General features: G+C 33.4%; 1 protein-coding gene across 3 annotated transcripts in view; it reads left to right on the top strand.

Annotated features, from left to right (window-relative positions):
- The window catches only part of LOC308642607 (DNA primase large subunit), a 280,835-nt gene that overhangs the window by 88,490 nt on the left and 167,021 nt on the right, over positions 1 to 25,324 (top strand). For 2 of the 3 annotated variants that reach the window (XM_081281732.1, XM_081281731.1), the window contains one exon: positions 2,898 to 2,978. The exons of the other annotated variant lie outside the window; for it this stretch is intronic. In XM_081281732.1, coding sequence (XP_081137858.1) covers positions 2,898 to 2,978 — 81 coding nt within the window. The remainder of the gene's footprint in view (positions 1 to 2,897; positions 2,979 to 25,324) is intronic. 3 annotated transcript variants of the gene reach the window in all.

The following is a 25,324-nucleotide window of genomic DNA, read 5'->3' on the forward strand; positions in this document are numbered from 1 at the left end:
GGCTATCCTACTATATTTTGTTTTGGGACTCTGTATTGCATTAATTTGTTTATGTATCTGTTTCATCTCACACTTACTTCATGTCCTTAGTGCTTCCTAATATAGTATTTGCTTGGAGAGTGTTTCTTGACTTGAACATTCACTTCCCAGGTTTTCTCAATTATTTCTTGAGTTTTCCTGAAAGATATGTTAACATTATATAATGTAATAAACAGTAAACATTAATGTATCAATTGTATCTATACGTATATTATTATTTGTATAATAACATATATTAGTAAGCATCTCATTAATTTCCTTGAAAGATTTATTAATATTATGCAATATAATAATAAACTACATATTAATATATCAATAAATATATCATTACTTATAATATATATTAATAAGTATCTCATTAATATTTCCTGAAACAATTGTCAATATTATATGGCTGGCCCTGGAAGAGTGATGAGTTTTAAGAGTTTTAAGTTTATCACAGTGAAGTGCATGATTTAGTTAAGGTTTTTAAAAAAGAGTGACATTGCAGATAAATTGTATAATAAATACTATGAGAAGATAAATTGAAGTTGACAAGTCAGAAGATTTTGTTGTACTTTAAGTCATATAGGGAGAAGATAAGTCTTACAATCCCTTAAATATTTAAAATTATTTGAAGATGTAATTGACTTTTGAAAACATTGTATTTTCATAAGTGGGGAAATCATACATGCCTTTGATTTTAATGGGAGGTGAATGTCTGATAAGGAGAATTTCTGAGTAACGATTTGCATCCATGAAAACCCATGTGGTTTTTTTTTCTTCTGTTTTTGTTGATGAAACACAGTTCTAATTTTTTATTACTTGATCTTAACTTTTATTAACTTTATTGTGTTTTTTGTGGTTCACACTTTTTATGGTACTCAGATTGTAATTCCTGCATGTATCATTGCTAAAAGTATATAATTCACAAGCAATTTTAAGAAACTTTGCATGCTGATGGTTATTGGACTAGATAACAATTTGACATTAGTTTGCCTTTGCTAAATTCTCAACTTGTGAGAATACCATATATTTTAGTCAGCTTTGTGTTGCTATGACCAAAAGACCTGAATAGAACAAGTAAGAGGAGGAAAAGTTTATTTTGGCTCACAGTTTCAAAGGCTCAGGTTCAGTCTACCATGGGCCAACTCCATTGCTCTGGGCCCAAGGTGAGGCAGAACATCATGGTGAAAGAGCATGGCAGAGGAAGGCAGCACAGGACATGGCAACCAAAAAGCAGGGACAAAATATAAACTCCAAAATATGCCCCAGTGACCTACTTCCCCCAGCCACAACCCACCTCCTTACTGTTACTAAGCAGTTAATCCAAAACAGTGGATCAGTCCATTGATTAGGTCACATTTTTCATATTCTAATCATTTTACTTCTGAATATTCTTGCATTGTCTCACAAATGAGCTTTTGGAGAATACCTCATACTAAGCTATGTATAACATAAATAACACCATAAGGTTTTTTTTTAGGTGCTGGGGATGGAATCCAGAGCCTCTAGTATGTTAAGCAAGTGCTCTTCCACTGAACTACATTCCCCAGCCTAAACCCATAATTTTTTAAGAAAGAAAAATCAATGTTAAATAGAATATTGTAAGTATCTTTTAAAAAATATGATTATGGGAGTTTCAGAGTTTTATATTAGGGTCATAAATTACTTAGCTACATACTTCATTTATTCTTGATTATGTGACTAGACTATTTCAACATATGTCTGACTTCATAATTCAGTGTGTTTTGGACACAGATTCATATTTAAGTGAGAAATATGTGCATACACACACTCCTCTGCCCCCACCCTCCCCAGTTTTGTTTTTTAACTCTCTTACCCTGGTGACTCTGTTGGTTCCTCATGGTACTATAGTTACAAAAGCATAAGATGCATTTAGGCAATAATAGGTAACTTAAAGTAGCTTAGAGGTAATGGACAGGCTTTGTCTTCAGTTTAGATAATGCCTGTGTTTGTGTAAATATGTAACTTTCTCTAAAATAATCCAAATGTTGATTATAATTTACTTTGTTGTAGAGAACATTTTAAAAGTTATGAGAAATTTAGATGCCAGTGTTCAAATTGTCTCTCCTGTTGATTTTTACTGTAAGCTTTGTTAATCGAAAACTGTTCCTCCCTTTATATGTATTGCAGGCGACTCTGTTTCTTTCCTTTGGAAATTATTAAAGCTCTTATTCCCAGTTGTCTGTGACTGTGTGTATATGTGTGTGAACAATGGAACAAGGAACAATGTCAGTTATCTTCTTTCGCATTATTAGCCTGTTTGCTTTGACTGTGCTTAGTGTTTCTCTTTAAGGCCATGCTTGGTATCTGAGACATTGAAACTGACATTTTGTTAAGAAATGCCTCACAGTGGGGCCTCCTTTTCAAAAGCAGCCAGCTGCAATTCACTTAAGAATCCCTCATTTCTGGTTTCACAATCTGGTTCCTTAAGGACCAGATATACTCTTCCCATGACTAGCAAACAGAATCCATCAAACAGAATAGAAGCTATTTGAAATAAGAGTAGGTACTTTTTAACTTGTTATAGATTTGCACAATTTCCTTGGTGAATAAGTATAGTGAAGATTAAAATTGAACATGACTACATTATTCTTTAGATGAATAACGTATTTAGGTTATTTAAAAAAATGTTCATGTGCTATATTTTTCCTTTTTAATAATTGTTCCTCCTGTTTTCTTTTTATAATATGAGCACTGAATATGCTTTTTATTAATATCATGTTTTTGAATTTTACTTATTTATTATTTAGTGGTGCTAGGCATCAAACCTAGGGCTTCATGAATGTTTGGCAGACAGACTGAGCTGCACCCCCATCTCCTGTATTTTTACTTTGCTTTATTTATTTTTTGAGATGAGGACTCACTATCTTGCCTGGGCTTGGTTTGAACTTGTGATCCTCCTGTTTCAACCTATGGAGCAGCTGGCATTACAGGTATGAGCCATAGTGCCTGCTGTGATTGTGAATGTTATAATCATCTTTATTAAAAGTGTAAGTTTCCTACAATAAAGCTCAATAATTTTAAGTGTAGAGTTGGGTGAGTTTTGACATGTGTATTTAACTGTGTAAGCACAACCACAGTCAAGATATATTTCCATCATCCCCCAAATTCTTTTATGCTATTTAGCAGTTAGTCTCTTCCCTCACTCTTGATCCTGTGCAGGCACTCATCTGTTTCTGTCATGATAATTTTGTTTGTTTTAGAATTTCATATAAATAGAAACACCTGTTATGTATTTTTCTGTGTTTGTCTTGTTCTGATCTGTGTTATGTTTCTGATATTGCTATATGTTGTTTCCTGTGTTGGTAGTTCATTCCCTTTTATTGTTGTGCTGAAGTCCATTGAATGAATGTACCACAATTCGTTTACCAATTTCTACTTGATGGGTATTTATATTTTTTGGCTATTGTGAATAAAAGTGCTGTGAACAATTGGATAAATGCCCACAGTAAGATTGCTGGGTTGTAGTGGGAAGTATGTTTGAAGTAGGTTTAACTTTATGAGAAATTACCAGATTATTTCCAAAGTAGCTAGACCCTTTTAGACTCCCACCATTAGTGTATGAATTTCACTAGTTTTACAGTCTTGCCGAAAGTTGGTGTTGCTAGAGTTGTAAATTTTAATCATTTTAGTAAGTGTAATGATATCTTCTTGTTTTAATTTCCATATCTCTCATGACGATGATGTTGAATGTCTTTTCCATCCTTATTTGCGATTAATGTCTTCATTGTTAAAGTGTCTGTTCATATCTTTTGCCTGTTTAAAAATTTGAGTTATCTTCTTGTTATTGGTTTTTGTGAGTTCTATCTGTATTCTATAGATGGGTTATATTTATGTAAACATACATACACACATATAAATATTCATACGTAGCTCAATGTGTGTATGTATATGTATGGGTTTTGCAAATATTTTCTTCTTGTGTGTGATGTGCCTTTTCATTGTTTTCACATCTTTTGAAGAACAAGGGTTGTAGATTTGTCCATTTTATCCATTTTTTCCCCCTCTGTGGTTCACTTTCCATCTAAGGTATTTGCCTAAAAGTATAAATATTTTCTTCTATATTATCTTTTAGGAATTTTATAGGTTTAACTGTTATTTTTAGCTCTATAACCCATTTTTAGTTGATTTTTAAATATAATGTGAGGTAAAGATCAATGCTTATTTTTTCCATGTTGATTTTTAGTTGTTTCAGTTCTAAATGAAGGGATTATTCTTTTCCCATTGGATTTCCCATGTTTTCACATTGTCAAAAGTCATTTGATATTTATATGGGTATGTTTTTTTGTACTTCATTCTGTTTTACTGATATATATGTCTGTCCTGATAATGCCACTATATCTTGTTTTCATGGCTTCCTAATAAGTTTTGAAATTAGGTGTTGTGTTTCAACTTTGATTTTTCACAATTGTTTTGACTTTTTGAGGTCTTTGTTTTTCCATACACATTTTAGAATCAGCTTGCTAATTCTTACATAGAAGCCTGCCAGAATTTTATCTAGGAGTGCCTCAAACATATAGATCAATTTGGAGAGAATTGACATTTTAGCCATAATGAGTGTTTTAGCCTATAAGTGTGATATATATCTAATTTAATTAGTTCTTTCAAAAAATTTCAGTAATGTATGATAGTTTTCAATGTAGGAGTTTTTTACTTTCTATTTTGGTGGTACTGAGGATCCAGTCTAAGGCCTTGTTCTTGATGGATAAGTGCTTTACCACTGAGCTATATTCCCAGCCCATACACAAATTTTGTTTATTTCTAAATATTTTATGTTTAAATAGTATTTTAAATTTTCCATTGCTAATTTTTATTGCTAATATCTTGAAATAGAATTGATTTCTAAAAGATTTACTCTGTATCTTAGAACTATGCTAAACTCATTTACTTATTTTAGTTGCCTCTTGGTAGATTCTTTGGCATTTCCTACACAAATGCCTTGTAGTCTGAATGAAGACAGTTTTACTTCTTCTTTCCAAGGCCTTTATTTTTCTTGCAGACTGCAGTGTACTACAATGATGAATAGAAGTCATGAGAGTATGTACCATGATCTTAAGGGTTGGGAGAGAATAGTTAGTGATTCACTATTAAGTATGGTATTAGCTATACATTTTCCAAAGATTACCTTTTATTAGGTTAAGGAAACTGTCTTCTTCCCATTTTTTTTTAAATTTTTTATTTTTTAGTTGTAGATGGGCACAACATCTTTCTTTCTTTCTTTCTTTTTTCTTTTCTTTTCTTTTCTTTTCTTTTCTTTTCTTTTCTTTTCTTTCCATTTTTATGTGGTGCTGAGGATTGAACTCAGTGCCTCACGCTTATGAGGCAAGTGCTCTATCACTGAGCCCCAGCCCCAGCCTCTCTTCCTAGTTTGTTTAGTTTTCTTTTTTGATTTGGGAGGGGAAGATTATGAATGAATATTGAATTTTTTCTAATGTTTTTGAGTGTTCATTCATCTATTGAGATGATCATGTGGCTTAAAGTTTTTTATTTTGTTAATATGTTGATGATATTGATAAAAATATTACTGTTACATTCCTGAAATAAACCTACTATGAAAAGATATAGTTCTTAAAGTTGTTGAAGTTTTGCTTTATTGCTTAAGGGAGAGGTTGTTCTAGAATTTTCCAATAATATTTGTCTGATTTGGATATCAGGTTTGTGCTGGCCTCATCAAATGAATTGGGAAGAGGTTTTTTCCCTCTTTTCTATGCTGTTGATATAGCAATGTTGTAAAAAATTATACAATTTAATCATTTTATATATGGAATTATATATGCTGTTATTTTTCCCCCCTAAAATAGATCTTAACAAGTCTGTGTTACATGCTGGTTTAATATTTTATAATTAAAAGCTAGTATTTTTAAAATTAAGATTTTTTTTTTTTTGAGAGCATAAGGGAAAAAAACTAAAAAAATAAAAATTTGCTATTTTAAGACTGAGTCTTTTTGCAGAAAATTTGCAAAGTGTAGGGATGTGTGAAGACAAAATTATATAGTTTATATTTTTGAGATAATATGTGTTCAACATTTGGAATTCCTTTTCTTAATATTCTTTCACAAGTGTTTTATCAAAATATTATAATTTTTTATTAACAGCATTTAATACCAACATTATTTGTTATGTAGGTTTATGATTATTTTCTTATTTATCTCATTAACATTGGAGTTTGCCCCTGTTTGTAATTTTTCTGCAATCACATATAATGTCATGATGGGCATCTCTTATGTGAGCCTTTGTTTTTATTTCTGATTTTTTTTTCAGATGGATTCAAAAATTAAATTATTGGGTTGGGGGGTCTAAATATGTTGATTCATATGTGGAATTGCTTTTCTATATACTACTTCAGTTGTTTTATACCAAGCAATGTATGAAATTGTCTAGTTCAATTCTTCAACTGTACAGGATTTTATAATTAAAATTCTTGACAACACGATAGGTAAAAGTAATATCTTATTGCTTTTAATTTTCATTTGTTTAATGGGAAATATTTTTAGAAATCTTTTGAAGACTTTAAAACTAGTTAGAAGAGATATAAGTATTAAGAAAAGTAAATATTTGGGAAAACAAGTTTTGTAAAAGAAACAGAAGTGAAAAAATAAAGATAGAAGGCTATATTGTTTGCTATATCATTCGGAGTTTGTATAGCATAAGGAAAGAGAAAGGAGTTTTAGTTTGTCTTAGATGGTCTTGTTATTTTACTGCGAAGTGAGTAGAGTGATACAGAGTCTAAAGTCATAGGCCTTGTGTTCTGGTTTCTTGAAAATATTCCAGCACTTAATAAACTTAGTGAAAGAACTTCAGTACTTGTAAATTTGCATTTTATGGCTTATATCAATTATTAAAGCTTTTGGGGGAAGAGCTCCCTGTTATCTAAAAATAGATTATCAGCAACATGGAGAGAGAGAGACCTCATTCAGCTTTACAGTTATGATAATTGATCTATGCAGAAGGATTCATTGGAAAGAAGTGAAAGAAAATAGCAGTGAAACTCAAAATACATGAAGGCATAGAAAGAAAATTTGGCTTTTACAGTAATTTTGATAGACAGTACAATTTAAGATCATGGAAAACTGACAAAAATATGGGAGAAGGAAAAAAGAGGGGGAAATGTTTGAATAGAAGTATGTTTTAGTGGATAAAAGGAAGTATGAACTTTTGAATAGAAACTTAGGTAAATAGGTAGGTAAATTCATTTATTACCTGTTTATTTCCATAAAACATCGGAGGCAGCTTATAATAAAATAAATTGATTAAATAGTAGAAGAAATAGAAAATTAGAACTAATGAGCAAATCTTAACTCTTTAGTGTTGGATGGGCTTCATACTTGGCCATAAACTTCCTGGAAGTAAAATCAAAAGGGAATGGAGTCATTTACATAGAAAGAAGGGCTATACAAATTTCTAAAATCTAACACTTAAGAACTATGTTGTACTAGTTCAGTAAAATTTTTTTTTCTGATGGAGGAAATATAAATGGATATAAAAAACAATAAATCATCAAAGTGGTCAAATCCTTTTTTTGGCACTAGGGATTGAACCTAGGGATGCTTAACCAATGAGCTACACCCCCAGACCTTTTTATTATTTATTTATTATTTATTATTTTGAGGCGCTAAGTTGCTTAGGGTCTCAGTAAGTTGCTGAGGCTGGCTTTGAACTTGAGATCCTCCTGTCTCATCCTCCCAAGTTGCTGGTATTACAGGCATGTGCCACTGTGCCCAGCGGAGACAAATCTTTTTAAATAGTATAGTAGACACATGTATTTTGGACTCTTGTCTGTCTATCTAGGTATTTATGCATTTGTCTCATCTGTGCAGTGTTCATTAAGCAGTTACTATACACTCAGCATTGTTACCAGGGCTTTGAAGAATATAGATGCACTTCATGTTGTTTCTCTGTCTTGAAATCAAAATGCTAGACAGGAAGTCAAATGAACAATAGGAAACAGACAATAATTAATATAAGGACAAATGTATTTTCTTTAAATGCATTGATGTGGACCATGCAAAATACTTGATCTGTGTCTATAAGTGTTTGGTTAAATGCAGAATAAGTTTCTGGCTGGGGAGAAGCTCTGTTGGAGTTCTGCAGGGAGAACTGAGGTTCACCAGAGCTTCATCTTTTAATTAAATTCACCGCCCAAATAACATCAGAGCAGAGAATGTTAGGAAGCCACTTTTCTTATACTCTGCAAAGATGATACAAATGATACCTGTTTGAAGAACACGAATAGTTGAGAAACATAGGTCCAAAGGAATAAATCATTGTTTTTCTATCTTGGATTTTCAGTATTTACCATACTGCATTGCATATTGTAAAGGTTCAGTAAATGTCTACTGAGTCAACAACTAAAATGTGAAAATGGGAGAGAAATATTCTATGGTGGTTTGTAAATTAAATAAAATATCAAGTATAAAATAGAAACCTTTGAAAAGGGAGTTTTAAGGAAAAAATTGAGTGTTAACAGCTGTTTTTTTCCCCCCTAATACCCTATGGTGACAACTTGTCAGTAGTGTTTTCATTAGAATCTAGTTTATCTTCAGTGTTTAAGTGAGACAATATTAACTTGTAGGAAGTTCTATGTGCTTACAGAATAATCCCATATATTGAGTCATTTGTCACTAACCTGGTAAAGAAACCATAGATTTCGAATAACTGATGGTAATAGCTGGTGAAGCATTGCTTCCTAATATCAGAGTTCATTGATTACCTTATTTATTGCCAGTCAGTCTCCAGGGACTGTTCTATATTTGATATTTCTAGCATCTAGCCTAGTATCCCATTCAGTATTTGTGGAATGTGTGACCAGATATTTTGTGTTTATACATATGAGGTGTAGAATAGAAGCAGTTTAAATCAGGGTTCTTGATAAAAGTAGCTTATATAATCTTCTAGTTGACATGAAGAGATTATAATTAGTATAATATAATAAAAACATCACTCAGCTGCCAAGAGGTGGGCCAGTTCAGAGAGGGAAGAGATCTCCGATGTTAAACACTATGAAAGCAACACCGATTCATCTTTAAGACAGAGAGAGGAATTCATTAATTTATTCAATCATTCTTTGCTGGTTAAAGAAAGAAAGGGAACTATGCATTTCCCTTCATTTGACAAGTACATGTGCATCCATCTAGATCCTTGCTAATCTATTAGAACACAAAGATTATAAATCACTATTTTAACAGGAATTTATCCTTATTGCAAATAATATGAGTATTTGTAGCCAGAAGGTTGCTGTAGGGCAGCTCCAAGGAAAATTGTAGTATAAAATAAATGCTTCACAAAAAATGCCTCAGCAAACAAAGGAGAATAAGAGGTGTTCATAAATAGAAAGGCTTAAAATGGCTATATACAGTTGCCATAATAGTAAGATTGAATGGAGACAATAACTAGGCAGAGGACTATAAAATGTGGGAGAATTTTAGGGTGAAAACTCAGAGTAAATTTATATTAGTCAAAAGTGATTTTTAAAAAAAGAAGCCTAGGGCTGAATTAAAAAGGTAAAGGATGATTAGGGACATAATGAAGGATAATAAATTTAGGGGTAGTGATGGGGTAAGGTTATGTTTCCTATGTTTTTTTGGTTACTGGGGATTGAACCCAGGGATGCTTTGCCATTGAACCACATCCCCAGCTCTTTTTACTTTTTATTTTGAGACAGGATCTTGTTAAGTTTCTTAGGGCTTCACTAAGTTGCTGAGGCTGGCCTTGAACATGAGTTCTTCTGCCTCAATCTCCTGAGTCACTGGGATTATGGGTATGTGGTACTGTGCCCAGCTGGTTTTGTGTTCTTACTAATTCATAAATTATTTCATTATCCCCTTCTTCGTCCATAGTCTGTAAAGAGGAATTTAGGAAACGCTTTTCATGTTTTAGTTCTGTTAGTCAGAAAGAAGATAATTTTTTGCTTGCCACACCTGGTTATCTTTCAGATCTCTAACTTGCACTCAATGTGAAAAGTGATGTGGATGATGAAGAACCTATTGTAGATCTCCTTTCTTTTAGGAATGTACTTTAGAAAACTGAGATTTAATGATTTTGCAGTATAGTTTCCATACTGTTTTTGGTATTTACTTTTATAAGTTGTTTAGCCTTTCAATAATTAAATATGTACCATGAAATTTAGATGCCTGTGTGATGGTGGTGGTAGTGCATGGAGGACTTTACTGTAGAATTCGTTAGGCCACTGTTGCAACATTCACATAAGAACTTAGACTGCCCAGACTAGAATGTTGACTGTGGGGATAGAAGAAAAGGGATGAGTGTAAGAGGTGTGCCCTGGTGGCCATCAAGGGGGAAGGATTAGCTCAGGATAATGGTGTGGGGAGAGTGTGGGAAGTTGCCATCTAAATCCTAGTGTATGTTGAACCTAGACTTACCCTAGGTTAGTTTAGGTGTCTGAGAGGCTTCACTTTGGTGACAAGAGTTTCTTATTACTGCCAATGCTTGAATTCTGTAGTGGCATCAGTGTGAGTTTTGGTGGTCTACCTTGTGTGGAAGAGGAAGGAGCTGTGGTATTAGTCTTTAGGAGCAAGGTGTAGTCTCCTGGGGTGTCATTGCTGGTACTACTCAAGACAGGCACATGATGTGGGCTGCTAGCTGGGTCCAGTTCAAACAAGTGTATGCATTGACATGTGCTCCCCAAACTAGTAGAATCTTAAATTCTTATAAGCAAGGTATGTAGTAATGGTGACAGTACTTGCATTCATGTTTAACCTTCAGCTTTTGAGTAGTCTTTAACATGTGGGGAGATTTTCCTAGTATAAGTTTAATCAGTTTCACCAATATAGAAGGTAGTCAGTCCTCTAAATCTTATCTTTTGCAGCCAAATTTGAGGCATAGTGTGATTTCACAGGACTTTGATTTGAAACTTAGAAAAGAAACTACATAGAGCTTCCATTTTGGGTGGTAGAGGTGGTTTTCTGCCTTTGGTGGCAGCAGTGTCCTCCCTTTGGTTGCAAGATTGATTTCTAACAGCAAAGCTGTGTTTCTGTGGCTCTGTCAGATGCTAAACAGCATTGATGGTCATTTTCTAGTTAGTCCTGTTTTATGACATGGAAACTTACCTTTGAGTATAGTTCTTTATCTTCCCAGCGATTCTGTGAGAGGCCCAATAGCCTTTTAATAAACTCCCCTTCTGCCAGTCAGCCAGCTTCTTTGGTGTTCAGCTGAGACCCTTAGTTAATCCTGGGTTGGTTAGGAAGCAAGGCACCAGATGAAGATGAGGCTTTTGGGTACTTGCTTGGCTTTATCAGAGTCCATTAATAAGTGGCTTCAGCTGAACCCACTGGTGTTCAACATCCAGTGCTTGCCGCTCAATAAGAGTGAGGATGGCAAGAGATTGATCCAAGATCCATGGGGACTTGCTGTCAGGTGTATTTTGAGGTGAACTGGAGGAAAATAACTGTGGGGATAATACTCCTGTTTAGATGTTGGGAATTATGGAGCAATGATTTTAGATTTGGACATGTTTAATTTGAGGTGCCATAGAAATATTCTTCTGTGGAGATACCTGGCATGTAATCAGAACTATAATTCTAATATTGAGAAAAGAGTTTGGAGGTAGAAGAGACAGTTATTGAAAGCTGAGATGAAGTTGGATGAGAGTGATGATCAAGGGGGCGAGAGGAGGTTGAGGAACAGTCTTTTAGGGCATATTCTTAATTATGGGGCAGATGAAGGAAGGAGAAAGTGAGGAAATCCCAAAAGGAAAGCTCTAGAAGAATGGAGAGAGCTCAGAGAGCTTAGGAGAATTCCAAGGAACAGAGAGTCAGGGATGTGAAATTCTGTAGAGGAGGATGAGGACTGAGAAGAGACCATTGCATTTTTGTGACTTTGCACCAGAGAGCTGAATAGTAGGAACAAATAAACAAACAAGGTTACAGTAATAGAGCAAAGGACTGAAGTGATGTCTGCAACGAAAGAGATTAATTGGATATTCTGGCCAAATGTTATTAAAATGATTTGGAATTTAAATAATAAAATAAAGCCAGAAAACAGAGACACAACCCTTCTCATTTTCCTTAACAGAATTTTATCAGTCTTGTTGTTCAGTTTGTTTGTTTGAATAACTGCACTAATGTATCAGATTCTTGTGTTTTGATGAGGCAACAGATCTCTAGTGTGGAAAACTTGGGAAAATATTTTGCTTTACAATTTTAGTGTTCATTAAACATTATTATGTAAGCTGTAAGCAAGTATTAGAGAATTTAATTGTTTATGACATCTGTTTTTATTGTGAATGTGAAAAGTTTTCTTTTGTAAGTATTCTAATGATCATTGTTAATAGTTTGTCCTTGCTTTACACTTTTGTCTGACTATTCAGTAATGATATTTGCATTCTGTCTTTCCTTCCTTTTATTCTAGCCTATTCTATAAACAGTAACTTCCTTATTGCTCATTGAGAAGCTTGACTGCTGGTGGTTAGAGCCCCTGCCACTCAAGATTTTCCTTTTCTGTGTTTTGAAGTGCTGTCTTTACATTTTCACTTTTTCTATTTAAAGAGCTGTCTCTTTAAATTTCATTGTCTGATAAGATTTATCTGCTCAAAATGAAAAGTCTGGGCTCCTTGAATTCTGGCTTCAAAATAATCATCTAAAGTAGATATGAGATACCAGAGCAAGATGAAAGATGCAAAGATGCCAGTCTTAATTTACAAGAGTTTATTATCAACAAGACTGGATCTTGACTTGTACTAGTATTAAAAATATATCTAGTATTATAATTTCAGCCATACAGTTTAAATTTATAGAACTCCTTTTTGCATTAATTTATGTAGTCAAATAGAAGATATTAAATTCAAAAAGTGTTTCTTAAAATGTTGATATTGTCTGTAATTAATTTTGTGTACTGTTTTAAAATCAATAGTATTGAATCAGACATGGTGGTACACATTTGTAATCCTGTTTTCTCAGGAAACTGAAGCAGGATGATTGCAAGTTCAAGGCCAGCCTGAGCAATTTAGCACTGCCCTATCTCAAATTAGGCTAAGAATGTATCTAAGAAAGTAGCTCAGTGGTGGGGAACCCCTGGGTTCAATCCCAGTACTTCAAGCAATAAATAAAATGAATAGTGATTTACCTTCAATTTGTGGAAAATCTGAATATTAATAATATCACAGAACTTTAAGGGTATTTCAGTGATTATCTTTTTCAGAACCTAACCCTTCATAAATTATTCTTTTATGTAGATGAAGCTTTAAAGCATCTTTTATTTCCGACATAATCTCAGGCAGCATACACAGTATGTATAATCTGATTATAATCCGAGTGGTAGAGTATTGCTCCTATCTTCATCCCAGTGATGAAGAAAATGAGGTTCATTGAGTGACTTGCATCTTGTCAGATGCCTAGTGAAGACTGGATGTATACTAGTGATTTGGTGTTGGTATCCTGACCTTTGTTTTGTTTTATTAAATAAATTTGACAGAGGTATTTATGATTCATATGGTCTAAAAATCAAATCTTTTTTCATATTTTTTTCCATTAGTTGGCTACTGAAATTTGTAATTATTTAGAGACCAAATTACTACAAAAAAAGGACTCTATAAAAACTTTATTAGGATTTATATGTTAGAATTTCAAAGGCAATACTGCTATTTACCTTCTTTCTTAATAGAATTATTTTTTTTTTTTTTGTGTTGTATGGCTAGTATATAAGTGACGGTGTTTTATCTAAATAGGTTTTTTCCTAGATGCAGCAGACCTGTGTTTACACTGTGACCTTTCAGAATAAATTGGCAAGCATGTCGGATGTTAAGAGCTAAGAAGGGATAGGAAAAATATATTTTACAGGTAAATCTCTGGGATGCCCCATTTACTTGAAATTTTAAACAGTGAGATAAAAGACTTTATGTTGGAGTGTGAATGTTTCAAAATGATGATTAATGAGGAGCTAGTCACTTGGAATTCACTTCAGGTACTGTTTCCAGTGTTAGCCCAAAGTAATTCCTTGTAACACAAATGGATGATTTTTATAATATGCACACACAAGGTTAGTGTAGTTTGGTAATAACTTAGCATTGCAATAAAAATCCAGTGTCCTTTTTTCTCTTTGAGGTTGACTTGTTAGCCTATCAGAAAGCTTATTTTTGTTTCTTTATTAGTATTTTACCTTGATATTTTCCTGATAATTTATGACCCTTAAAAAAAAATCTGGGAAGTTCTGGTTTTAGGGACATGTTTTAATAGACTTCTATGTGCTGTCAGACAGTTCCTTATTTTCTGTCACTTTAAAAATAAGCATATATATAAAATTCATTTTAGGCCAGTAACCTTGACAGTTGGAGTGATGCGAACACAGTGGGTAAGGCTTTGGCAAAGTCAGGAAGCTTGGGAGCAGTGGGATTAGTAATGTTAGCAGTGACTAGGCAGTAGGATTTAAGTAAGAGATTCAGGATCTGCAATATGTCATTGCTAAGTCCTCTGAGGTAATTATCTTGAAGTAGCAAACTGAATTTGGTATGTGCAAAACCAAGGAATGCTTCATGTTTCCTTAATAAACATTCCTGGCGGGCTGGGGATGTGGCTCAAGCGGTAGCGCGCTCGCCTGGCATGCGTGCGGCCGGGTTCGATCCTCAGCACCACATACCAACAAAGATGTTGTGTCCGCCGAGAACTAAAAAATAAATATTAAAAATTCTCTCTCTCTCTCTCTCTCTCTCTCTCTCTCTCTCTCTCTCCTCTCTCACTCTCTCTTTAAAAAAAATAAAAAATAAAAAAAATAAAATGATTTAAACATTGAATTCTAGATGCAATAAAATACCCCTAAAACTGCAGGGAGGTATGAAGAGGTTACTAATTAATATAAAAATTCTAAATAAAGAGAGCATAAAACAATGACATTGGTACAAAATTTTGAGAGTTGATTCTTTTCAAAATATAGTTAAAAAAAAAAACATTCCTGGCTAGTTTAATATTGAAGCGCCTAGGGCTGACTCGTGGGCAAAGCCTCTAGAATAGCACTCATGGTGATTAAGGGTACAAGTCAGTTCAAGAACTGATCCCAGGGAGGCAGTGATCATCCAGCCAGGGTAGGAGCTTTAGGAATCCATGTCTGAAGGTGGACTTACACCCATTGGCTCTATCTGAAGCTCCTAGTGTGTGCTTGCGTATGATGGTGGTGTATGCCTGTTGCAGGTGTATGTGAGCGTGTATCTCAGGATTTCTGTTTGACTAAACCCCAGTTAGCATATGTTCAAGAAGCTAGGTTCTAAATATTTTCTTTTTAAGACTACTTCTTAGAAGAGGCATGTTTGCTTTTGACTTTGTGCTGACGAGAAATCTTTGCCTATGAAGACAATGGTGGGTAGAGAGGAAAGGATGGATACAATTGATTCAACAGGGGTCGTGAAAAGGTACATCTATTTTAATAAAATTATGAAAAAACAAAACAAGAATTTAATTTAATCATTAGATACTTCTAGAAAATAGTGATTTTTTCTATTTATTCACACTTGGTTAGCTCTCCATGTTTAACTCAAAGACTGAGATGAGTTAAATTCATGCTTGTCATAACAGTATCTTATAGTACTTGAAGTAATAATATACTTTATTAATTTATTAACATAAAATAAAATAAATTTCTAACCAAAGTAGAGGATGTAAAAAAAAATGTTTGTTAGGCTGTATCAAAGAGATTAAATAAAATTAAGAGTCTGTGCAAAGAAAAGCAGATTTAAATTATTTATTAAATTTTATAAGATCAGAAACAGAATATATGAGTAAGTGCCTGATTCTACAAGATAACATGAGTAAGTGCTAGGATAAGAGTAATTAAACTTGCCTAATTTTTGGTAAACAGGATATCAAGGATAAAGATCTTTGCAGTAGTTCTATTAAAAGACTGTCAAATTTGAGAAGGTCTTATGTTAAGGAGATTAAATTACCATTAAATCATAGAAATGCTTAAAAATAATACTAGGCTGTAGTTAAGGGGATCTTCTTTATGCAGAATAATACATTCAGGTTGGGCAACTCAAATGGAAGAGATTGGAAGGTGTATTTTGACTTCAGTTATTGCACTGAAACTAGACATGCTGTTTTTGATCAGGAAAGTCTTTACAAATACATTATTATTAATTGTAATGCAGCATAATTTGAGACAACTAAAATATTATTATTAAATGAATAGAAGTAACTAAGATCTTTTATACGTATGCAAATGACAAATAAAACAGCTCAAAAAACTTGACAAGTTTTTTTTTCTTGAGGTATAGGGTAGAGGAGGAATGAATGAATGAATGAGTGGGTAAATATACATTTATATAACACTTTTATCTTGGTTAAGTAGATAACTATAGAATATTTTACTTAGGAATAGCTTTGATTTTTCAAGTTTCTCCTCACTTAAAATAAGTGCTATGTCTTGTTTTTGTTGTGTAATTGTATTTTAAGCTATGTTTTCAGTTCCTTTTCTTTTTAAATAAGTAAGATTTGTTCATTTGATTTGGAGTCTAAGCACATTTTTTTCCCCCCACGAATTGCTTTAAATTATTTCACAGAATTATTATGGTCCAATTTATAACACCAGTAGATAACTTGAAGTGTTACTCAAAGATCAGAAATCTCCTTCAAGCATATAAAACATTTGGTCAATCTAAGTTTAATGGCCTCTTTAAAGAACAGATAAATAATTGTCAAAAGCCAGAAATCATTAATAGTTTGAATAACAATGAGGGTCATTTTAGAAGTACAATTCCAAAGTACTTTCAGGAGGCCAAGGATCTGAGGGACAGGTTGGCAGAGAGAAAGGTAATCATATCTTTTAGAAATAGTGTCTCTTGTAGTAATATATTTTCTCCTTAGTGGTCAGTTAAAGTTTTGTAAAATAAGCAGAAATTCAGAATGACAGTGTCTTTTAGTCAAATATAGACCTCTTCATGCCCAGAAGTGACTCTGAACAGACTTAAGTTGGTTATTAGTTTCTAGTTATGATGGTGTTTTAAAACTTAAGTATATATGGACAAGTAATAACTCAGTATTTCTTTTCAGGCAAGAAATATAATTCGCATATGATGTTTAAGATATGTAAAATAACTCATGTGCTCTTTACTCCAATATACTTTACATATGCTAAACTGTGGATTTTAAATACACAGATCTATATATTTGGCCATCTTTTTAAAAAATAACCTTGTGTTCTTTGTAATCATCCTTCTTCAACTCTGTCATAGGTAACCACTGGGTGATTTTTAATATAGATCGATTTTGTCTATTTTAAAGATTTATATAAACAGAATTATACACTATGTACATTTTTGGGTCTATTTTTTTTCTTAGCTAAATGTCTGTATGCTTTATTTTTTTGTTATGTCTTGTCCTTTGTATTTGAGTAGTGTTTTATTACATAAATAAGCCAAAAGAGGAAGAGATTTGAACAGATATTTTAGAAAGGCATGCTAGTGCCCTTAAGTTTGTAAAAAAGATTCTCAGCATGGTTTGTCATCACAGAAATGCAAATTAAAGCCATAAGTGAGATACAACTCTACTCTTAGATTGACTGAAATTTAAAAAAATCAAACAACAGAACTGTTGATAGATATCAAGTGCTGGCAACCAAGTTGTATTCTCATGGATTGTTGCTGGACGTGTAGAATTGTGCAGCCATTTTGCAAAATAACTTGACATTTTCTTATAAAGTTTAACATATACTTACCGTATGTGTAGTAGTCCTATTCCTAGATATTTATCCAAAACAAATGAAAACATATTTATTCCTAGTATCATTCATCAAAATTCTTAGTAGCTTTTTTTTTTTTTTGTACCAGGGATTGAACTTGGGTACTCGACAACTGAGCCACATCCCCAGCCTTATTTTGTATTTTATTTAGAGACAGGGTGTCACTGAGTTGCTTAGTGCCTCGTAGTTGCTGAGGCTGGCTTTGAACTTGTGATTCTCCTGTCTCAGCCTCCCAAGCTGCTGGGATTGTTGGAGTGTGTCACCATGCCTGGCTCATTATAGCTTTATTCATAGTAACCCCAAACCAGAAGCAGCCCAAATATCTATCAGTAGGAGAATAGGTAAAAACATTCTGCTTTTATTTATTTATTTATTTTTGGTACCATTGATTGAACTCAGGCACTCTATCACTGAGCCACATCCCCAGCCTTATTTTGTATTTTATTTAGAAACATGGTCTTACTGAGTTGCTTATTGCCTCACTTTTGCTGAGGCTGGCTTTGAACTCATGATTCTCCTGGCCTAGCCTCCCTAGCCGCTGGGATTATAGGCATGCGCCACCACACCTAGCAACATTCTGATTTTTTATAAAAAGTCTAAGTTTTCTCCTACAGGGCTAATGTAGAAATGTGTATAATTTTTGGAATTTTTGATACGAACGATTTCTTAAAAAATGACTAGGTTTTTGTTAAATCCAAACCCATAATACAATCCTACTTCATTTTTATATCTAATACCTTAAAAAGCAGTGAATTTCTGCCTTGTGTTTGTGACCTAGAATATGCTGGTAAACTTGACTGAAAATGTGGCCTATGCCTGTTCTGCTTGTCTGAAAATAGCTGCCTGCCAGAGTTCTCCTGGGCTGGAAGTAAATTATCTAAAAATGGAAGGACTTCTGTATCAAACTGGCATAAATAGTAAAAGCAGTTTGTCTAGGTTCCTCCAAGATTCTTTCAGTCTTAGTTTTTATGTTCTAAGTTTTCTTACTTTCCAAATTTTCTAAGTATTTAATGAGATTTTGTTAGCCCGATTGTATTCTAAGCTAGAAAGTTTTCCAGAATTGTATTTTAACCATTTTACTTAGTTCTCATCCTCATTGAATAGTGAATTTATATCACTGTTGTTTGTATCACAATCATAATTTTTTGGGGGTTTATGGCTTATTTATAAAGGAGAGTTAGCTATACTGCATGAACATGTTAAGGACGATGAATTAAGTGACCTATTAGGAAGACTTAATGAGATTGTAGAAAATCAGTCAGTTCAGAAGTCAAAATTCCTGGACCCTTTACTTATGGTTTAGTATATTAATGCTGCTTTTTCTTGAAATAAGAATACTATAAATTTGAACCTTATTCTTATAGATGAAACTTCAAAGATTAACTGAAAGTTTCAAGCTGTTTCAAATTAATTTAAATTTGGATGGAAAACTCAGATAGTGATTATTTCCTAAGGGGACTCTAGGAATCCTGTGGTTACATTTAGATAGGAGAGAAGTTAGATTAAAAATGAACTTTTAAAAATAAGGATTATAATAGGCATGTAGCTTAATTTTAGGTATTTAGAATTTTTTTTCTTTTAAAAATCTAAGGTTTATTTATACCCTGGAAAGTAGCTTTAAAAATTTTTGTTAAACATACAAGAAATGTGTTCAGTCTGTCATTGACTTATTGCTGAAGTATAATCATTTTTGAGGCAATTCTCTAAAAAAATTGAGCATAAGTCAGTATCAAAATGTAAAGTTGTTGTTACTTTTCCTTTCCATCTTACTTCATTATTTCCAAAATTAAATCTAGGGAGAATAAAATTAACAATTAATGTGAAATTGCTTTTTAAATTGAGACTTCTGTATTTTAAGGTCAATTATTTAAATCCTCATGTAATGCTACTTCGAAGAAAGAAATAGTAAAGCTGTTGATAATCTTTGCCTAAAATGTTGCTTCTGAGCTACTTTCTACTATGTCTGCCTATTCAGGTTTTCTCAACCTTTTAGCAGCATATATATAGATATTGTGTACCCATAAGTATATGCCTGTTTGGAGACATCCTAATATTATAATTGTCTTATTTTGGTAGGTGGGTGGAAGGAGGGAACTGTGCCTGGCAGCATAGTCTCTAAATATGTTTCTTTAGGCTTCCCCCCCAGATTCTGTGAAGTATGAAGACATTTTTTCTGACTTTTTATTTGGAAATGAATTTAGGCTCACATAGAAATTGCAAAAAATTGTACAGAAAGTTTCCATTGTACCACTTATTCATCTTTACTCAATAGCATCTTACATAACCTTAGTGCCATTGTTAACTATTGCTTTATCCAGATTTCACCCATTTTTACATGTATGCTTTGTATGTTTGTATACATGCTATGAAATTTTACCATATGCAGCAGTACTTGTAACCGCCCCCACAATCAGGATATAGAATTTTCTATTACCTAAAAGAAGTTTGCCTATGCTATTCCTTCATACTAATACCCTCTTTTCAACCTTAGCAATCACTAATCTGTTTTCATCACTGTAATTTTGTCATATCAAGTATACTGAATAAAAGGAATCATACTGTTGTTAAAGAAAAAAAATATTCAGTCACTTTCCAAAGGCAATAAGGCAGACTTTATTCAGAGCTACTACTACACTGGGGTAGTAGGAGAGATCAGTCTCAACTCTGAATCTAACCAGTACAAGTGAAGAAGATTTATAGCCAAGGGGCAGGGTGAATGTGTGGTCAAGTGGATGGAATATTGCTAAGAGAAAACATCAGCACTGGGGGAACTCTATCTAGACCAACTCAACAGGATTCATGTTACAGGCAGTTCATGGTGCTAAGATGCTGAGGGTGGGAGATTTTTCATGAACTGATTTAGCACAGGATTTTTGATAAAGTGGACTTAGTGGGCCCAGGACAGAGCCCAAGATTGGGACCTTGTCAAGAAGGTGACTTGGGGGAATCCTACTCAACCTTGGCCAAAGAGAGAGTTTTCATCACTGTTATGGACTGAATTGTGACCCCCATCCCCATCTATTTGTTGAATTTCTAGCATTCAGTTCTTCATAATGTGGCTGTTTAGAAATAAAGCCTTTACAGTCATCACGAATACAAAGTAGAGGTCTGGGGTTGTAGCTCAATGGTAGACTGCTTGCCTAGCATGTGTGAGGCACCGGGTTTGATTCTCAGCACCACATGTAAATAAATAAAGGTACATTGACAACTAAAAAAATATAAAAAAAAGAATACAAAGAACATATGCTGGCAAAGATGTAGAGAATGGAGGGGAAGGAGCCCTTATGCACTGTTGGTGGGAATATAAATTAATATAGCCACTGTGAAAATCAATAAGGAGGTTCCTGAGAAAGCAAAAACCAGAATTACCATATGATCTTCTATACCAATAAATATCCAAGATAATTAAAATCGGTGTAAAATCTACCTATCTATCTATCTATGTTTTTCACAGCAGAATTTACAATAGCCAAGATATGTCTGTTGGTGTCTGTCAAACAGATGAATGCATATATATATATATATACACACACACAATGGAGCTTTATTCATAATAAAGAAGAATGAAATTACATCATTTTCAGGAAAATAGATGGAACTAGAGACCGTAATTTTGAGCAAAATAAGTCAGACTCAGAAAGGTATTGTGTGTTTTTTCACTTGTGGAAATGAAAGGGGAAAAAAAAAACAGGAAGAGAGGGGATGACAGGAAAATAGAGGGGTGACCATTAGAAAGAATATAATGCTAAGTGAAGTAAGCCAATCCCCCCCCAAAAAAACAAACACCAAATGTCTTCACTGATATAATGGGGATAGGGGCAGGGTGGTGGGGGAGGGCATAGAGCATGGGAAGAATAGATGAACTTTAGATAGGGCAAAGGAGAGGGAGGGGAAGGGAGGGAAAGACGGGACGGTGGAATGAGATGCACATCATTACCCTAAGTACATGTATGAAAACACGAATGGTGTGACTCTACTTTGTGTACAACCAGAGACATGAAAAACTGTGCTCTATTTGTATAATATGAATTGAATTGCATTCTGCTGTCCTATATAAAAATAGAATAAATAAATTAAAAAAAAATAAAGATACTACATTAATGGCTGAGTCTATAGATAAGTAATGGAAACAGAAAGCAGTTTATATGAAATGTTAGCTTTGTATAAGAGAATCTCAAATAGTGAACAGCTACGGCTGATAGAAACAAATGAAGCCAAAGGACTCTAAGTAATACATATAATTAATTCCCTTACTGTAGGTTTGGTAGATTATTTGATAAATGAGTAATTTTTAACTATATCCTTTGCTGACTTCAGGCATTTTCTTTAAATAATTTTATCTTAGTTTTAATAAGACTGGTTGCAAAAAAACCAAAATAGAAAAGATTTTGCATATCTTAAAGATCTATCATCATTTCATATCAGACCACTTTTAACATACCTTTTGTAACTGTGTGTGAATTTGTAGATGGCAATTTTAGAAAGAATTTTAAGAACAATGTGGACACACACACACACACAGGCAGTCCTCATTCAATTGTTTTCGTTTTTTATTGTTGTTGTTTGGATTTGACATCTATTCCATCATATCTTTTTAAATGTGTCCACATAGAAACCTGTGAAGTGCTGTTCTTGGGGCTTTGTAATCAGTGACACCATGGAGAGCAAAACTCAGACGAGTGTTAACTTTTCTCAGGTGCCATATAACCAAACCATCCATCCTCACTTTGTATAAAACCATGAACGACCTCAGTTTTGTTAAATATGCTTCCTAAAGACCAGTTGACACTTGGCTGTTTCATCTTCAGTGAACTAGATTGTCTCAACATGCTTTTAAAGACAATTTGTGCTGTTTATTTTTGAGAGATAAATCTAGCAATTGTTAGTCATCATGCACCTAATGATACTTTCACAGAGGAGCTGCTAAATATATGCTGGTATTGTGGCCCAGATGTAGCTTTGAAAATGTCACTGTGCTTATCTCTCTTTCTTTACTCATGAATGAATGTAACATCTTTTCTTTCATTCTTATAAGTTAAGATTTCTTAAAGAAGAGAGTATTTCTTATCTGAAGTTCTTGGATCTTGAAATGTTTCAGATTTCATAATTTTTTGGATTTTGAAATATTTGCTGGTTGAGCGTCCCTAATTTGAAAATCTGAAATCTGAAATGCTCTAAAACTTTTGAGCACTGACATGATACTAAAAAAGTTTCAGATTTCAGAATATTTTGGATTTTCCGATGAGGGATGCTCAACTTACATACATCTTGTATGTATGTGCATGTTTTATTTATATGTATTTTAGACTTCATAGAAATGCGTAGTAACTGTAGCTGAAATGCAGCAAGACTGAAACAATCTTCTTAGACCATTTCAGTATTTGGATGTTCTATGGGAATTGTAAGATACCTAAAACTTTTATTTTTTTCCTTAATAGAAATGTAGTCAATTCCAAGTGATGTGTTATTACCACCTTAGCCCTTGCACAAGTAAGATGAATAAAATACTGGCATTTGAAAATTCTTTTACTGTGAAAAGGGGAGGGAATAAGATTATATATTTATCAACTGTTGGATAAAATGGACTTTAAAATGAGAAAAATTTGGGGGTGATATAGATTATATATAATTGCTTTTGAGAAAGAAATTAGTTTAGATCTAGTTATACTGGCAAAGTAAGAAAATTTCAAAACTTATGATTTATCTGTTAAAATACCAAGAACTATGCACATAACACCCCCACACACATATACATACATGTATACATACATATATATGTGTGTATGTATATGTATGTGTGTGTGTAAATAAGAAAGGAGGACTCTCTAATGCTATTGGTAAGAATGTAAATTAGTGTAACCAGTATGGAAAATAGTATGGAGGGTCCTGAAAAAACTAGAAATGGAACTTCCATTTGACCCGTCAGTTCCACCTGTGGATATACATATCCAAAGTATGTTGAAGAGACATCTGCACTCTGGTGTCAATTGTAGCACTATTCCTAAGACATGGCAACAACCCAAATGTCCACCAATGGATGAATTGATAAAGAAAATGTGGTACATATGAATCCCACTATTATTTATACCTGTAATGCACCAGTAAAAAAGAAACTGCAATACACACAAACATACACCCACAATGATATGTTATATAGTCACAGGAGTGAAATTCTGTTATTTGCAGCAACATGGAGGACATTATGTTATGTGAAATAAATCAGTCATAGAAAGTCAAATAAAGCATATTCTCACATGTCTAAGCTAAAAAGTTAATCTCCTAGAAGTAAGAGTAGAATAGTGGTTACCAGAGGCTTCTTACAGTAAGAGTGTGAAGGAAGGAGGATGGAGAGAAGATGGTTAGCGGGTACATAGGAGCATTTGCATAGGAGCAACGACCTCGAATATTCTGTAACATATATGTGTTAAGAAAAACCAGTGTTTGAATGAGGTATCCATTTTGCCACAGGCTGTTAAAATGCATGGATGTTACTCATGAAAGGTAATAGATAAACTAATTTCTACCCCTTTATATAAATTTGCTTATAGTATTCTATGAGTTAAGTGGTAAGTAGCTGGTAAAAATGAGAATTCTAAAGATACTACATTGAGGCTGAGTCTATAGACTCTATATTGAAGGAAAAGCATGGTTGACAAGTAATTATACATTTCAAAATAGCTAGTAGGAAGGATTTTGAATGTTCCCAACACAAAGAAATGATAAATGGTTGATGTGATGGATGTGCTAATTACCTTGAATCGATCATTACACACTGTATATATTTATTGAAATGCCACGCAATACCCCAGAAGTGTGTAAAAAATGTCAATTAAAATTAAAGAAATTTAAAATTTTCATAAATAGTGTCATAATGACATTAAAGTAAAAATTTCCAGTTTTTTCTTATGCATGACAGTTACAATTAGTCTAGAAAAGAATTTTGGTAATTCACAGGTGCATATAACAATATTTTCTTTCAGTCTTCTTGGTTATGCTCTTTTAAAATTCCTGTAGAACTTTGAAGAACTAAGTAGGCCTTTGTTGTATACATAGCAAGCAATCAGATATTTGTTACCTGATTTGAAAAACTATAATTTTGCTGTAGTTTAGCAGTGTTAGCAGAATGCACAAAGAATACTTCATACCACATTGTAACTTAAACAGAAATATGTAATAAAAGTAGTTAGGAATTTTAGTTAACAATACAACTGATACAGCTTTTCCTAAATTCTTCTACCATGCCTGCTAAATCTGGAGTTGGCACATAGACTGAAATCCCACAGGCTAAATAAAGCTAACTGCTTATTTTGTAAATAAAGTTTTATTGGAAAACAATCATGTCTATTTGTTACATGTTAAATAGTTAAATAGTTATGGCAGAGTTAAATAGTTATGATAGAGACTCTGTGACCTTCACATCCCAAAATATTTACTATTGGACTGCTGATCCCATATTAAATGGTGGCATGAAAAATGTATATAAATCTTTGTTCTGCTCTAAATTATTGAAAGACTAGAACACTTTCCTGGCTAAAAATGTCAAACTATTGCTCTGTGCTAAAGGGAGCAAGACCTATGTGTTGTCAAATTTTGGGATTCT

The sequence above is a fragment of the Spermophilus citellus genome (assembly GCF_964194105.1).
Source record: "Spermophilus citellus genome assembly, chromosome: 2".
NCBI lineage: Eukaryota > Metazoa > Chordata > Mammalia > Rodentia > Sciuridae > Spermophilus > Spermophilus citellus.